This window comes from Hylaeus volcanicus, chromosome 7, assembly GCF_026283585.1.
Source record: "Hylaeus volcanicus isolate JK05 chromosome 7, UHH_iyHylVolc1.0_haploid, whole genome shotgun sequence".
Lineage (NCBI taxonomy): Eukaryota > Metazoa > Arthropoda > Insecta > Hymenoptera > Colletidae > Hylaeus > Hylaeus volcanicus.
The window spans coordinates 18799552-18816677 of record NC_071982.1 but is presented as its reverse complement, the minus strand read 5'-3'; the positions used below and the strand labels follow the sequence as shown (position 1 = coordinate 18816677).

General features: G+C 46.6%; 1 protein-coding gene across 9 annotated transcripts in view; it reads right to left on the bottom strand.

Annotated features, from left to right (window-relative positions):
• LOC128880043 (uncharacterized) overlaps positions 1–17099 on the bottom strand; it is a 25059-nt gene extending 7960 nt beyond the window's left edge. Inside the window, exons 1-19 of one of the 9 annotated variants that reach the window (XM_054129694.1) lie at positions 16753–17095; positions 16353–16567; positions 16171–16255; positions 15955–16095; positions 12834–13615; positions 11906–12728; positions 11317–11821; positions 10297–11244; positions 7982–10232; positions 7608–7733; positions 7354–7523; positions 6958–7130; positions 5145–5335; positions 4150–4400; positions 3767–4039; positions 3458–3647; positions 3256–3373; positions 2972–3130; positions 1974–2702 (exon numbers count right to left, since the gene is read on the bottom strand). In XM_054129694.1, the coding sequence (XP_053985669.1) occupies positions 2661–2702; positions 2972–3130; positions 3256–3373; positions 3458–3647; positions 3767–4039; positions 4150–4400; positions 5145–5335; positions 6958–7130; positions 7354–7523; positions 7608–7733; positions 7982–10232; positions 10297–11244; positions 11317–11821; positions 11906–12728; positions 12834–13615; positions 15955–16095; positions 16171–16255; positions 16353–16567; positions 16753–16788 (7479 nt within the window). In that variant the 5' untranslated portion in view covers positions 16789–17095 and the 3' untranslated portion in view covers positions 1974–2660. Of the gene's footprint in view, positions 1–998; positions 1887–1973; positions 2703–2971; positions 3131–3255; positions 3374–3457; positions 3648–3766; positions 4040–4149; positions 4401–5131; positions 5336–6957; positions 7131–7353; positions 7524–7607; positions 7734–7981; positions 10233–10296; positions 11245–11316; positions 11822–11905; positions 12729–12833; positions 13616–15954; positions 16096–16170; positions 16256–16352; positions 16568–16752 lie in introns of those variants that run through there. The other 8 variants (XM_054129695.1, XM_054129696.1, XM_054129697.1 and 5 more) reach the window with 8 other exon arrangements.
• Between the last annotated feature and the right edge of the window lie 27 nt (positions 17100–17126).

Here is a 17126-nt window from a genome sequence, read left to right as displayed (position 1 = left end):
TGCTCGGTCGGTAATGTAGATTACTCCGTCGGTAATGTAGATTACTCGGTCGGTAATGTAGATTGCTCGGTCGGTAATATAGATTGCTAATATAGATTGCTCCAAGCATTCGATCGATTAAAAAAGAACCTACGAAATTTTAGTTTATTCCTTCTAAACTAGTAGAAGTAAAATATATTAAATGCTAGAATTTTGAAGATAATATAACCGGAAATTTAAATTTGTATTTCCGAGTGAACTAATTTAAATATCAGAGGTTCCTGAAATTTTTGACAAGAGCTTCGAGAGGCCAGGTATAAATTCTCCTGCAGTCACGTTCTCTCAATTTTTGATTAATATCACTAATGAGCGATACTCGCGCATTACTCATTTGCATAATGAACTACCAGCGATCACGCATTTCGGATAAAATTAATAAATATCACGCACACCTACGCGCACCGCGTACGTGGAAGAGGCCAGGAACCAATAAACAGAGCAATATTTGTTCGAAAAAAATATTTGCAATGCAAATTACGAGCAGGCACTATACTCCACGGTTAATATTGTTTAAAAATTCTAGCTGCGCGAAAAATTGGGAAGGATAATAAAGCGGGGGAAATTCGCTCGTGTGCTTTTGTTTGTCAGGGGAAAAAGCTCGCGGAAAAAACATGCTGTCCAGCGAATTACTGTTTGCGAAACCTCGCGGCGCTTACTGTTAACAATTACTCGATTTTCGATGTGCCTGGAGGGTCCAGCTACAGGGCCAAAAGTTGTTTTCTTGGAAACGAGTGGAAATGTTCAGGAATAATTAGGAGCCAAAGCAATCAATGTTGCTCTTTTTTCGAAATATTTCAAATGTATAATATGAAATGTATATAGTTCTCAATCTTCTTAAATACTCAGGAGGAATTCATCAGAAAATGATGAAATTCGTAATGATGATACTATATGGAGCCACTAAATTAAATTAACCCTTATAGACCTGAATTATTCTTTTTTCTCTTACTAATGTAATTTAATTTTTAAGTTTACCTTGCATTAAAATTAGTATGGAAAAAATAAAAAAAGAATCCTAATATAGTAGAAAAATACTGCTCTCTGGTGTATCGTTGTCGCCGTTAAAGGAATATGATTGTCCAAGCTAGAATGGAGTTAAAAGCCAATAGGGTCGACGGGATAACAACCCGACGCCGACGTCTGGTTTGTCGGTTCGCATAACAATGTCCCGCGCTGTAAAATCCCGGTTACGAGTTTGCGATGGGGAACGAAAATAAACGATCGCGCCAGGAATGGTGGTCCGGTGCCGAGAACGCGGAGGGAACGTACGCGTTTTCGACGTACGAGAATCGGTAGCCATGGCTACCTGTCGCCGAGAAATTGCACGTTTATGCAGATGCCTCCCAGACGCTGAAAAAAAAGGCGACGAGAGGATGGCGCACACCTACCCGGAACTATGGGTTTATCGATTCCTTCCGGCGCCCAACGATCGGCCAGCTCTGTCGAGCGAAGTGAAAATTTCCCGACAAACCGGAAGAGACCCAGCTGCACCTTTAAGACACTCTCTCGTGTCTTGAAAACGCAAATTTTCGAATGTTTGTACGTTTTCCTAGAGGGTTGTGGTGAAATTCAGATCCAGACATGAATTTTGAAGGAGCAGAGGTTGAATTTGTTTCGCTGTTAAAGGGATGGGGTAGCGGAGAACGAAAGGTGAAATGAAAATGTGGAATACAGAGAAATCGAGATACATGTGGTGGGCGCCATGGAACTATTAGAAAATTAAAAGTGTCTACGCGGAAACACTATGACTGACTCTGTTTCTCTGATTGATCACTCTTTTCCTTGATCACAAGAGCCTGTAGACTTGAACGTCTGGATCTGAAGGTTTCCTCCTTCCCGAGTGAGCTCTGAAATGACCAAGAAGCATATTAAATCGACTCCCCCGCGTGTATCGATCGTTTTCGATCCCCTTAACAGGCTCAGTGCTCAGCCGTGCACGAACAAACTCGGTGCACAGTCTCGCGACATCCCTCTCTCGATTCTCATTTGCAAAATCCACCAATACTCCATCATGTGAAAATAACAACACACAGTAAAAACAAACGTTAATCTATTTCTTCAACCCTGTACACACAGAAAGCCTCGTTTGTTCCCGAAAGCGTAATCGACCGGAATCGAAGTCGACTCGCACAAATTTCGTAAACAAACTGAAAGAGAACCCGTCGACCACTGTCGAGAAAATCAATCCGTGAGAATCGTATCCTCCCTGGAACGCGATTAGCTCCAGCGGTTTAGCTTCCGGCTATGGTAACCGTCGAGAATCCCGCCGTTGAAATTCCACGGCGTAACGAGCATTTATTTTTATTCGCGGACTAAGCGCGATGCACGAGAAATACGCCGCGTTCGGTATGAATATTTACATTCCGCCGCCGCGTATAAATAGCACTCGGCGGAAAAAATAGGTTAAAGCGGGGGACGACACCCCCGTCCCGCCCCTCCTTTTCGGCCGTAGATATCAGCCAGGAAGCGTCCACAAATTCTCTCCGTCCGTGTCTCGCGGCAGAACCGCATTGCGTATAATTCCCGTAGAGCTCACCGCGGCGAATCCGCGCGTTTCGGCCTCGAATCGTCGCATTTTTCGACGTGTTCGAAACTTGAAACACCCGTACGTCGATTCCCCGTCAGTCGGACGAGCTCTGCTCCATTAGGATCCGACGATTCCTCTGCAAACGTATCGCGTCGTTAGAGTCTGTCTGATTGGACACTTTTCCGAGCAAAATTTTGGACATTGTGGGAATTTAAATATAAATAGGGCGAGCTTCGAAGGTATTCCTCAGGGGAGAATTCATTTTCAAATGTTCCGAATTCCACGACTGCAGAAAGATTTAAAGTGTTGTTCCAAAAAAGAGTCCACTTTTTATGTCCTATCCTAACTACCCTGAAATGCCCTGTAACGATCAGAGACGCCACTCTGTGATAAACGAAGGCTTACTTTGTATCTACTGTGATTCTGCAGGGATTCCTGAGATTTCTTCAGCTCGTCTATTACGTATCTCGTGTCCTCCGCTTCCATCTTGGAATTCATACCGTCGCCGTACGTGCTTACGCGTACCATTTCCCCTGGCTCATTCTTTTCGGACATCAAGCTCGGCTGAGTACAGGATTTGTCGTGTACAGTGAGGACTCTCGCGATATTAAAGCCAGGGCTTGTTTCTCGAAGCGTACTTCTTATCGAAGACGGACTAAAGCGTATGGGTAAGAAGGTCAGCTTCTTACCTTGGATTCCACCGAGCTGACAGTCGTGTTAGGCCGCTGAGGTTTCGAGCAACGTCCGTGGAAACTCGCGAACGGGTACACGAAGAAGAATATTACGTTCAGGAAGAATTCCAGTGTTCTGTAAACGAGCAAAACGAGCGACAGGTAGTCTTGTCAACTTGTATAGCTTACACACTTGTGTAGATTACACGCGATTACTCACCTATTACAAATTCTGACTGTTTTGCGACCCGTGTCCGGATGAATGGGAGCCCCGAACTGGTCGAAGACCACGGATCTCGATTTCAGGTCCTTCTCGTAGTATTTCCTCATTTTGTCTGCTGCAAGTATGGCGTCCAATCCCCAGCGACCTATTGCTGGCACGCAGAGACCGATCAGCCACTTCGAGATCCCTGAAACAAACGTTTGAAACGTTTGAAATATCTGCTCCAGAATTTATGGATGATACCCTGCGACTCAATGCATCCAAAACGACCTGATATTTTCCTAAGAATACATGTGTTTCTCCTACCCATGAGGAGCATTGTCAACAGCAAAGCAGTCCAGACCAGGCATAGAATTGCAACCGGGCTCCACCAAATGAAAGAATGGACCTCCGACTTGGGTACAGTTCCTCGAAAACCAGCTGCGTGATAATTCTCCAACGATATCGGCTCGCAAGCGGTTCCCTGGGCGTTGGCCACGCACGAACACGCGCAATGCCGCACGCAGGAGCAACGATCCGTTTTCCGTACTTTTATTTGCCTTCTGGCTACCGGTTCTCCGTCGCGATTCACCAGCTCCACTGGGGAAAAAAAAGCGAAGGAAGCGATTTAAAACGCGACTCGTCCTTGGAACGACGGAGGAAGCGACAAAGTCGTGGAAAATTTCGTTGATTGAGTCGCCAGAATTTACCAGAGCACGAGAATTCGTTCAACGGGAGCCTTCCGTCGAGATCCAGAGTTATTTCGCGATCGCTACGGGGCGGAATTATCTTCGTCGGTGTCTCGGCGTTCAGCCACGATACCGGAAGTCCCCGGGGACAGTCCGTAATCCGCGCTCGATAAAAGGACAAAGATGAACCTTTGTTGGTAATCACCGCCGTAATCACCGTGTAATCAATTGCCCTATTATCGGCGTGCACCTCGCTGAGCTGCCCAGACGAGCTGGAATTTAATGAAAATTGTCTCACCCTCGGTTAACCAACGAGATTAGTCGCTATTAATTTCTATAGCGGAAACCAACGATCGCGTCGGCGCCAATTTGCGCTGGGGGTTGCTGGTTCGTCGGGCTGCAGGAAATGCTGCGATTTTTCTTATAAAATTTAAAAACTGTAAGATATTGGAATATAAAGATTCGTTGTTTGTTGAATGTTTGTCCGATTCATTCGATTCGAAGTTTAAATTGACGAAAATGAAGTTCATATGCGGATGAACCTTGACTCTTCATAAATTATTGTTATAGGATGTTTCGTTCATTTTCATGTTTCTTTTTCCGTCGTTTTTGCAATTAACAGTTAAACTCCTGCATCTACAGAACTGAACTCCCCAACTCATCAAGCCTAAACTCCACCACCTACCACACACACCACACGAAAATTGCAAAATTTCCCATCCACCGGACCAGCAATCCCCAGTCACCCATAGAAATTCAAAATAAATGCCTTCTGCACCCCCTGCAATCCCCGACGTCCATCTCGCACAAAAGAACGTATCGAATAGTTCCGAAAAGCCGGTCCATTCGCGCGCGAGAGCCATTATACGTGAGTGTACACTGCGCTTTAAAAATGGCGCTGGGCATCGCGTTCGAGGAACCGTTTGATCGTCTTTTAAAAAGGGACTCCGGTGGAAAGTGGGTCGGAAATCCAGTGGAAACATATCCTGGAAACGATCATCACCTCTGGAACTCACCCTGCTCTGAGGAGGGCATTGTTGTCGGCCCTGAGTTCGACGTCGATCACAGACACGTGCGGCGAATGGTACTCCAGTGCGAGGAACTCGCGGCTTCCGGTTCCGTTCACGTTGTACTTGATGGCCTCGCTCGGCACCCAGGCGAAATTGCTCAAGAAGTAGCAACCAGCCCGCCCGGTCGCCCGTGCTTCCTACCGACACGTGACATTAGATAGAACGTGCACCCTTCGATAACACTCGCCAGTTTGCGGAAATGTTCGGTAGAGTCGGGGAAACACGCGACCCAGACGCCACGACTCCCGTTCCGTTAACCTTACTACGCGGGAAATCAACGTTCACGGCGAGCAATTTATATGCAAATTATTTTTGGGGCCGCGCATGCTTGGATAGCCTGAAAGAGGGCCGATTATTGCTTATTATTATCCTTTTGTACCAGTGGAGAGCGCCAAGAAACTAGGGAAAGGTTTATCGGGGTATTGGAAAGTAACCCGGCTGTTGCAGTCTATGGAGTGTATGTAGCCAGTATGAAAAGCCTTTTATTTCGATCTATAGAAGTGTAAAATCTACTACCTTCTAAATAACGCCTCCTGTACCCTAACTATTTTTCAACATATATTAAAATTCTCTTTTCTCCATTTAACTACAAAATGCCCCTTCCACTACTATAAGCAAATTTTAACTTTCCCCCAATCACAAATCGACCTTACGCAACCCCTAATCACGCGATCGCCCCCATTACGCATTACAACGTATTATCATCCGCGTGCCTTTCCGCGTATATTTTGCGGCCTGCATTTGAGTCGCATTACATGATATGTAATGCTTATTGAAATGCATAATGAATAGGCGCGTGGCACTTCGCATGCAATAATTTCGAACATGTTTATTTAAATGAAATTACGCGCGCTTAGTATGCAATTGCTGCAACGAATCTACTCACGTACCGCCTCACAGCTCGTACAATATTTTACGAGGTTGCACATTAAATTCGTGGCCTACAAATTATACCGGGCGTAACGAATAACACGGGCTGCGTTTTGGAACACCTCTCACGTCTCGCGAGCTTTCCAGTAGTGAGTTAGAAAGTCGAAACTACACCTATTCAATATTTCAATCCGCATTGTTTGGCGCTTTGCTAGGATATTCTCGCCAAGTGCCGCTGGGAGACTTCTTGCAAACAGCGGGGATGACAGTGCATGAAGAAATGAGTGCAGCAAGTGAAAGTGAAGCACTTGAAGTGACAAAGTTTCGTACTGTGACATACAGTCGGTCCCATAAGCATTCTTACCCTCTATGTCTATTGAAGTTTGGCTAAATTAAATGATAAACTTCACGTTTCCAATATATATGATTCATTCTAAATATGTACATGAATAGACTTCACAAATGTATATGTATATTTATAATACAAAATTTATTTGGAAACTTTAAACTCATCAATCAATTTGGACAAATGTCTTTCATAGACATAGTGGATATGCTTATTTATTTTCTATTTCCCCTTGATATCTTAATAAACCATACTTCATTGAGGGAAGAAGTGCAAGTACGCACTGCACCAAAACAGAGTATCATACCACCCCTTGTTTAGGAGTTACAATTCTTCGTGCCTATGCTTTGGAATAAGGTACAGGTTCCCTCTAGTTTCTAGAATCGTCCTATCGATTTAGCCAGCGTGGCGGCCGACGTGATATACGGAGAGTAGCGTGCGTATATTATGGAAATCGTTTCCCATCGGAAAGCGCGGGAAAGGAAACGAAACGGCACTCGGAAACAGGCTAGTTTCAGCGTTCACTGCACTTGTCATATGTACCGTGTCGTGTCTCCAATAGGCCAGGGGCTGATTTTTCAAACAGGTCCCTCTGACCCGTTCGCACCGATCCGGTTGTCCGACGAATGCCGTGAATCCCACACCGGCTTTGTCGCACTCATTTGCATTCTCGTTGATCTCGTCTGCCTGCACCACTAGGTACTCGCCGGACCATCCTGCGTAATGCGATTAATTCTCTGTTTCACGTTCGCAAACGTTCTCTAAAAAATCTAATTCAATCAGAGAAAGAACTGTCGATCTTAACGTAAGAAAAATTGAAAAAAAATTTCTCCAGACATCTAGTCTCTAAAAATTTCTAAAGAAATTTTTTCTTAGTGCAAAACTTTATCCAAGTTCCTCCCTGAAGTACAATAATCTAGTTTCTATTGTCTCGGAAACCTTCGTCTTCGGGGTACTTGTATCTCTCCCCAGTGAGCGTCGACGGCACCAGCAAGCGATCTTTACGAGGATCCAAATTGTATTCGTCGTCAGGTCTGAATCTTACATGACTGTACTCCAGGGCCATCGTATCCTCCTCGTTTCTATAGTGTCTATCCGAAGTGCCCAATCTGATGGGATAAACGTCCTGTGTAGCGTGAATTTAGTGACCCCGAGATCTCGAGCATAGATCGTTCGATCGTCGATTCATTTACCTTATCGAGGAGCCCTTCGTCAGATCTTTCCATGAAACTGATCCATCGGACGAGGTGAGCTTTTCGTAGATCTGAAGGTGGACTGTATGATCGATTACAGGATCCTCTAATTGGTACACGGAGTACCTGGAGTATTTAAGTCGAAGATATCGAAGAGTATGAGTGTGAGTTTTATTAGTTTTGACAGAACAGATGAGCAGAATTTGTTTTCTAAATAGAGAATGAATTCAACGAAGAATTATGGAATGTTGTATCTCAAGCTGAATGAGTAGAGGCTTATCTAAGCAACTGCTCCTCATCTTCTACCCTGAATAAAATTCTGCCCATGCTGGACAGTCGTCCAAAGTCGACCCAAAGAGTTATGCAAAGCCAACCATAAATCACTGAAGCGTAGACAGTGGGCGGACTCCAAGTATCCAACTAGTTCTTCGTTTTGGGAATGTCTGCGATCCGCGCAATCCTGACCACCCCGAATTTGCGGCTCCTTCGGTTCTTCTCGTTCCGAATTCTTCCGAGATCGCATCTTCTTCCTGGTTCCCTCGTACGGTGAATGTTTATCATTTATCTTCCGTTCGGCGTCATAACGTTCGCTGGATGCGGGAACTTGTTGCTTCTCGGCGAGCATAAGTAGGTTCCTCTTGAAGGGCCACGCGCTCTTGCTCTTCTTTTTCGACTTCTTGCGGTTTCCCCATTTTCGTTTCTTCATCTTCCGCTTCCCTTTCCTCCAGCCCATCTTTTTCGCGTGTCTCGGCGCTTTCCTCTTCCCAGAATTTGCATTTCCGTCTCTGTGATTCTTCAAATTGGCGTTCCTCTTGGGCGCTTCCCTCTTCTCCTTCGAGCCGAGTTTACTTTCCATACAGGAGTCCTTGACTTTCTTCGAGGACTCTTTCGCGTTCTCGAGTCTCGATTCGAGGGTTTGGTCATCTGTGTATCTGCCATTCGATCCTTCCTCTCGATCAGGCCTGCCGTCAGAGTCCTTTTGTCTCTGTTGCCCTCTCCAATCGCTCCACTCCTCGACTTCCCCAGATTTCGATTCTTCAGAGTTCGCAGACGACACGTCGCGCTTCAAGTTATCTCCTCTTATCACAGAGCTGATTATCTCCTTGATCAAATCCGAATTGTCTACCTTCGTCCCGCGATCCATTTCATCCCCTACGTTCAACGTTTCTTTGTTGTCCATAGAGTCTTTCTCTTCCTCCCCCATCAGGACCACTTCGTCCTCGGCTGGCAATTGCTCGAGTTTTCCAGGCTCCACGAGCTCCTTCACGGTCCACAGCGTCCGATTATCTGGAACGATGATGAACTTTTTCAAGTGTATCAAAGTGTGTCCCGTCTCGTTGCTGGAGTTCCGAGCGTCGTCCACGAGCTGCTCCAACTTCTTCACGAACTCGGACACCGCCAACATATCCTTCTTCTCTATCGACTCCTTGCTCTCATCCTTGCTAGCGTTATCTCTGCTCTCGGACACGTTCGTCGAGAATTGAAACGCTTTGGCACGCAAGGTCGTCTCTCGAAACACCTCCTGATACCTCGCGGTCGTCGTGGAGTAATCGAACTGGTCCTGAACTGTTTTCTGAGTGATGTTAGAACCTACATATGTAGTCTGGTAGCTTGGGAAGTCAGTGTTCGCCAGAGCAGCCATTTTGCTACCTATGGTGGTCGTCGTCTCCGGCAAGTCCATCTTCACCACGGTGGTGTTCATGGCGAAACACTGGCTCGAATTTTTCTCTTCGAGGCCAGGACCTTCCCCTATCGTAACATTACTTCGATCATCGACATCTTGGTTGGCCAGGGAGATGTCTGGGTAGTTGGAGAGGTCTATCGAAACCTGTGGGAGATCCAGTAATACTTCACTCGCTGTTTTCTTCGAGTCCTCCCTAGAAGGCACGGGAGCTAAGTTTCCAAGCTGATTTTCCAAGTTCGAAGACACCCCTAGATCGATATCGGGCGATTCCTCGACGTCCTCAGCTTCCGTTTCCTCTAGAGCGAGATCGCTATCTCGCTGGAGATCCGAGAGCGCGGAGTCCTCCTCGAGACGCTTCAGATTTCCATCGAAGCGACCATACGGTCCGTTGGCCGCGGGTAAGTCCCCATGCGAACTTGTTTCTTCTTTGGAAGGAATACCATCGCCATTCCCAATGGACTTCTTCTGCAAACGGAGCAGCCTCCTTCGACGATTCTCCAGTTCGTTGCTATACTTATCGACGATGCGGGGCCCAGGTCGAATCGGAAAGCGTTCGTTTAAGCTAGAGCTATCCCTGAAGAGATCCAGGGGAGCGTTCAACGAAGGCTGGAGATGGAGAACGCCTGGTGGGAAATTAGCATCGTCCACTCCAGAGGACACGAGCGTGTCTGTGTCCATGAGGGAACTTCCCGACTCCGGTGGAAATCGATCATTGTAGATGGGTTTTTCATTGACGAGGGTGTCTTCTTTTTTTAACAGCCCTGGGACAGCATTGAAGCTGATGGAAAGAGGTTGCCCGTTCTGGTCGCTCACCAGGTGGATTTTACCTGTGAGAGAGATGTCGAAGTCCTTGCCAAACTCCTCATCTGGACTTTGGAGGGCGCTGATCGCCTGAGCCTCGCTCTCGATCTTCAGCTTCTCTGCTAGTTGATCGAAATCCGCTGCAATCCGTTTGGTTCATTATTCTAAGTAGTAAATGGGATGGCGTCAGTCGATCATACTCACCATCCTGGGAGTCCTGCGAGATCTTCGAGTCCTCGTTTCCGTCGTCTTCAGGAGGCCCAGCGTCATAATTTCCAAGGACCTCGTCAGGATCATCATCATCGGTCTGTCTCTCCTCCAGGAACGTGTTACCGTCGCCATTCTCCTGTTGCTGTGGCATGCCGTAATCGTAGTCCTCCGAGCCCTGTTCCAAGGACTGCTTCTTGCTTCGACTGTTATCCTTCTTTCGTTTCTGAGCAGACCTACTAGCGTCCCTTTTCTGAGTCTTCTCGTGAATCGACTTCATCCTCTTGCGACCCTTAGGCGCTTCCTCCTCATCGTCGACGTCCTGGCCATCCTTGACGAAATCCTTCTCGTCCTCGTTGATCTTCTTCCTGTCCTTGGAGGTGCGTTTAACTCCCTTCGATCCCTCAAGGGACAACAATCGTCTGCCTCTTCGATTCACTTTCGTGTCGCAGACGTTGGCCCTGTAATCCTGAAGTCGATCTTCGTTTTTCTTGCAAGGTAGCAGGATCCTTCCTGTGACTTCCCTTGGGCCCTGGCCGAAGGGACTTCCTCTGGGTCGATGATGGACCTTGGTGGTGTGATCTGAATTTTCCTCGACGGTGAATTCTGATGTTTCTGTTGTGACGTGCCAAGGGTGGTGCGCCCACTTGAGGTAGCCTATTCGTTTGCTGTCGGGGGAGTCAAGTTCACTCTCGAAGAGGTCGAGACCTCGATTCTGGTCTTCTTTCTGAGACTCTGAGTCGTCTTGTCGGTGTCTTTTACGGGATCCACGAGTTTCAGGGGGAAATTGAGGGTTTTCGAGGTGATTGTTTATTTTCAACTTCATGTAGTTTCGGTGTTCGTGGAGGAGACTGTTTGTCGCGCCCATCTTCTGCTTCAGGAGGTTCACGTTTCCTGATTCGAGAGAAATTTGCACGGGCGATTCTGGTCGAGAGTCCCCCTTTCCTTCGGAATAATAATAATGAATAATAATAGTGAGATCATAGACTAATCACGAAGATTAAACGCAGAAATTACCTTCATGCAAGCTCCTGCCTTCCCTGAGAGCCCGTAGTCCCTGAACCCTCTTCATGGTCGAAGGAGTTGTTCGTCTCCTTCTCCTGCCAGGAAACCCCATGGAAATTTTGCTCTTCCTCCTCGTCGTCATCGTATTGGCAGAGTTTGGCTCGAAACCCGGCAATTTTTCTCGAGGCACAACAGTTGTGAAAACGGTTGTAGGAGCAGGGGTCTCGTCAGGAAAAGTTGTTTCGTCAATGACGACCTCGTTGTGAAACTCGAAAGAAGAAGGTGTCTGCTTGATAGTGTCTTTAAAGGACTCGATCGACTGTCGAAAGGTCTGGTCGGTGATCAGGGTCGTTTGTACGGTTGTTGAAGTCGTGATGTTTTCTGTGATCGTTGCATTCGCGGTGGTCTCTGTCAAGTATGTAGTGGTGATATCAGTCACCGTGGGGGTCCTGTGAATTGGCCAAAAGTCTGGAGCCTGTGCCATGGGCTTCTCAGCAGCTTCCTTCGAACCTTCAACCTTGATTTTTAATTGAATTTCAGGTGGTTTAGTAAGATGAAATAGGAGGAAGGAAAAAGAAAGTTATGAAGTGTACTTATCAACCTTGGGTCGATCCAGGAACTTCAGGTCCTCCCCTGGAGGAATGTCGACCTGTTCCACAGGTGCAGTCGCGAACTTGAAGACATCCACCACGATCAGAGCCTGGGTGGACCTTGACTCTTCCGTTGTCGAATTTGTTTCTCTTCCCAGAACGTTGTCTCCTCTGTCGAAGCCAGCTAATACGGGACCTGCAGCTTCCTCCGACACGAAGGAGCTCGAAATCGTCGATGATCCTTTGGGACCCACCAGTTGAGAATTGCTCGTAGAACTTTTGTCCGCCAATTGAACGTTTTTGTCCGAGGACGTCTCGTCTTGATGACTCGCGAGCAAGCGTTCCTCCTGTCCAGGTCCAGCATAAACATCTTCCTTCCCAGCCGATCGATCGTAGCCTTCGACACGGTGCCGTGGAACTTTTCCATTAAACTCGTCCGCCGCTTTTTCGCCGAGAACCGTCTCCGTCTCTTCGATCGTCTCGTCGGTGGCTTCGTTATTTCGTCGACGCGAAGAGACGTTGCTTGGTTCGTTAAATGTATTCCGTGACTCTGGAGCGTCGTGGAAATTCTCGTCGATTTTACCCGTCGTTTCCTGTAACGTCTCTTTCGGTATCGCGTTTGGCTCCATCGCGGCCTCCTTCAGAGCGTCGCTTATGCGGCTGAATTTATCTTCGATTTGTTCATCCACGCTGTCCTGCGAGCTGGACTCTTTCCCCGGAACCGAATACCGATTTTTATTGCCGTTCCCAGGCTCCTGAACGGTTTCGGGTGTTTCCTTGGCCAGACGACGCATGGACTCTGACATCGACGGGGTGGTTGCGTGGAACTGGTGTCTAGAACGAGGGATCAAAGATTCGTCTGTTACTCTAAGCTCTCTGTACTGGCTATCCTGCCGTTCAGGAAATATTGAACCCACTTCTAGATCTTTGCAACCCTACCTGGAATCGTCAAGATACACCCTGACGTTGCGTCCAGTATCCTCGAACAAGGACGCTCCGTCTTCAACTTTCCTGCTCCTCTTCGACCGCCCCCGTCTTCTCCACTTACTCTGGATAGACCTTAAACCCTTCTCTCCTGTAATTTGTCTATGAGGGTGCCCGAAATGTCTCCTCCTACGGATCTTATTCACCCCCTGTCTCCGAGAGCTTTCAGACTTCCTAAAAGACAAGTCCTTCAAGGTCCTCTTCTGCGGCGTGTAGTTTTCGACGATCTCCTTGATCACCACCCTCTGCATCGACACCTTCTCTTCCGACGGCATCTTCCCCTCACCCGCCAAACCGGAAGTCAACCTTCTGCTGCCCTCGTTACCCTTCGATTGAAAATATCCAGGCCCCTCTGCCTCGTGTTTCTCGTTAAAACTCTCGACTATAATATCCGGCTGCGAGGACGTTCTTTCCATTACGCTATTCAAATTACCTCCTCCGGCTACCCCCGTGCCGCCCCTCTGGCCCGCCAGGAGCGGAGATCCGTCGCCGTACAATACACCTGTCGACAAATTTTTTAAAGGCTCGTTTAAATGCATAGCCGGTCGAATCGCGAGAGAGCCGATTGGCCCTTTGTTCCTCTTCTTGGTCGATTTCGCTGGGGGGCCTTTATCGTCGCGGAGGGAGTCTGGCTGGCGACATTCGGGGCATCCCTTCTTTCGTAACTCTGGCACCTTCTCACTCCAGGAAGATGTGCCCTTCTTATTGGATACGTGCTTCTTGGAAGCGTGGAGATCCTGGAAGGAGGGAAGGGATTGTGAGAAGGGTAGGATATGATTGATTAGAATTGCTACTGGTACAATTCGTAAACTAGTACAATACAGTCACATCTGTTTTTCTGCGGTCTTGGCTTATGCGATTTTTTTTTTATTCGGTAAATTTAAATTAATTTATTTTTTCTATTTAGATATACTATCTTATAATTTTCATTTTATTTTTGGCTCTATCCACCCCATAAAAAAAATTGCCTTCAATATTGTATGAAAACTTATCCGTTACAGCTATTTATGAAATTTCTAAGTATTTTTTTGTGCGTTTATTTTTATGCTGTCCCTATTTACCGCATAAAAGCATGTTTGACTGAACCTATACTTTGTGCTCACAGAGCTGGTGATGGAGGACTTCTTATTCAACCCCTTTTCCAATTCATCAGTCCCTAATATATTTTTTAAACGATTGACATGCATGTCTTGGTCCTTCGATAACTGAACCTTCTTCTTCAAGCTAACAGCCTCAACCAAGCCCTGATCAGTCTCCTTCTTCCTCTCCGAAACCTGCCGCAGATTTCCCCCAGCCCTTGGATTCAAATTTCCTTTTTTTATCCCGACCGTGGATCCACGAAGACCAACACCTCCCTCCAGCCTCCCACGCTCGTCCACGTTTTTCACATCATCACTTTTCCCAGCCATATCTGGTCTCGCTTCCTTCTCGGAGTTCCCCTTCCCCTGTATCGATCCAAGATCCTGTGCAAGGTTCGATGCTACTTTATCGTCGCTTGGCGCCCTTCCAGACGCTTCCTGGGGTGAGAGTGACGTCGACGAGCCGTCATTCCGTTTTCTCGAATATTTTTCCAAGCCAATGGAACTCGTTACACCGAAGCTGGAGGCTTCGGTGGCCCTCAAAGAAGCAGCGGTCTCTCCCAGGTTCCCTTCCAGTTTCCCAGCTTCTTTATTTCCCCGTCCCATCGTGTCCATCGGTTTGTCCCGCGCGTCTTTCCCTCGGCAAGCATCGATACCCGCCTCGATCGCTCGTCCCCTATCGGGATTTGCGTCTGGCGTGTTTGGCTTGTTCCTCCATCGAGCTCCGTTTTCTTTGGTCTGGCTCGGTGCCATCGAATTGTCGTCTGAAGTCGCGTATTCGGTCCCCGTCCGTAACCTGTTGCCAGGTTTGTTTGTGCCGTTGTTGTAGTCCGACTTGGCTCCGCTGGCGAAACTTTCCAAGAAGTTGTTCGTACCGTCCGGCTGACGTCTGGCGTTTACCTTCGGATCGCAGGAACAACAGAAGCCCTGGAATCGTTTGACGCGTGTTATTTACGGTCCACGGACGCTGCCCGCTTGAAGCGTTCGCTGGACACCCAGATTTCAGCAGTTTGGGGGTATTGTTTTGATCGATTCGGGTGGCTGCTGGTTAAGCAGAGTCAATTGCTAGGTTTCACGCTATAGCTGAGGTGATTTAAGAACTTTTGTAGTGCAAGTGGTTAAGATATTTTATGAGGAGGAAGCATTTTGGTAGAAGTGATTGAAGAAAGGAGGCTTTGAAAGCAATCGTATTTTGAATAATTGGTATAATTGTTTATAACATGATGACGTTCCTGTAACTGAGCTCTGAGACGAAGTCAACCACTTACGAGGGACCACTGCGTTTTTACCTGACTAAATGGGACTGGTTCCCCACGCATAATCGCCTGGCCGCAAGTAGGATTCTCAGGGCCAACGTTGCAGCCTGTATAATTGGGGGTCTCGTTGTTGATCACTTCTTCCCTCGCCTCTGCGTTAACAACCTTGTTCAAAGCAGAGTTGTGTAGCAATTACTTTACAATTACTTTTGTAACGATCAGCCGTAAGCGAATAATTTGTAGCTCTTCAGAGTTAAGCTGATTATACATTAGTAATTAATACGTGGATTACGTCTCGTCTCTGATTCAAAATTCAAGTGATCAATAAGTTTGCCCGCCGACTGCTCTGTTGGCACAGACGGTAGTGCTTCGATTGAACGCTGGTCATGAGCAGAGGGCGTCCCTATTCAGTCCTCAGATTATGGTTGTGCTGTTCTCCTCGATTAACGGTGGATAAAACGTTGAGGGTCTCATTGATTAGCAGAGATGGGCAAAATTTTATTTGAAAGTCACACAAATTCAGGAGCTGAATTGCCACAAAATATTTAATTCTATAAGTCAAACTTTGATATCTACTATAACAAAACCTAGCTTATCGACGAGTGGCAAGCTAGACGTTCTCTGTGACCTACGATCGATGCAGCTTCTAATCAAAATGATCAACAGTGGAACAGAAAGCAGGCCGAAGTAGCCAGGAGTTTTACATTGCAAGTAGATACATTAATTATTTCTTATACTTACACTCTGAAATTTTAAACCGTACATTTGCAACACTGGCTCCTGACGAACTTTGATGACGTACGGATTCTTCAGACGGACTTTTTTCGCGGTGACTGGATTCACCACGTGATCGATTATCACAAATTTTTCTTGGATTTCGGTCTAACATAACAAAAATTTCAGGTGCCATGAATTTAAAGGAAATTCTAAAAATGAAAAGGAGTTCGAGAAAGTCACCTTCCCAACATTGTTGAACTTCATACTGATAACAATTTTCCGCGAGCAATTCCTGATCGATCCTCGATCCTGTCCCTCTTCGCGACTGTCCCCGAAAGATTTGAACCCGAAGAAAGAAAGGTGAAGGACAATTACAATTAATACATGTATTTTTTGAGCGTGTACGAATTAAGGCACATTACGTTTCCTCGCCGACTTTCGAGCAAGGAGACAGCATCGCCTTGACCTCTATTGCTGGTCGACTCCAATCGCTGGAGTCGTCGCGGGTTTGCCGTTCACCAGGGAATCGCGACTGGCAAAAGGGGTTCCTGGAGGGATGGAGCCGCGAAACGTACTCGAATTGCGACACGTAGGGGAAGTGCGCTGTACTCATTCTGGGACAAGAGACGTGTGTCATCTGCACAGATCCGTAAAACGATCAGAGGATATTTGATGAATTTTATTTTGGAAGATATTCGTTTAAAATAAATCGATATTTGTTGAATTTATGTACGAATTTTTCATGAAAAAAAAAAATTATTTCTGTCTAAGAATTTTAATTTACTGTGTGGTTCAACAAGTAAATAAATAAATATAATTTACCCAGAGGATCAGGAGGTGCCAGGCAGCCGGCGACATGTTAGATCATCTGTCAAGGGACTCATTCTCGAACGTATGCCTCGAGTAGCGAATTTGTTTGCCCTCGTAACAGTTCCCGCGCACGTAAAACGAAAGGATAACAGGATGAAATTGAAAATTTCACCGAGGGTCTCTGCTTCACAAACAATTCAACTTCCTGTATTTTGCGTGAGGTTAGAAGCGGAGAAACGTCGAGACTCTCGTTTGTTTCTGCGGCAGCAATCGATACGGAAATCGGATCGTAGCCGCTTTAAGGTCGTGGGTAATGAATTAATTTAATTATAAATTGTAGCAGTACTTTCTTATTTTTACCCTGTAACCATGTTTACCACACCTGT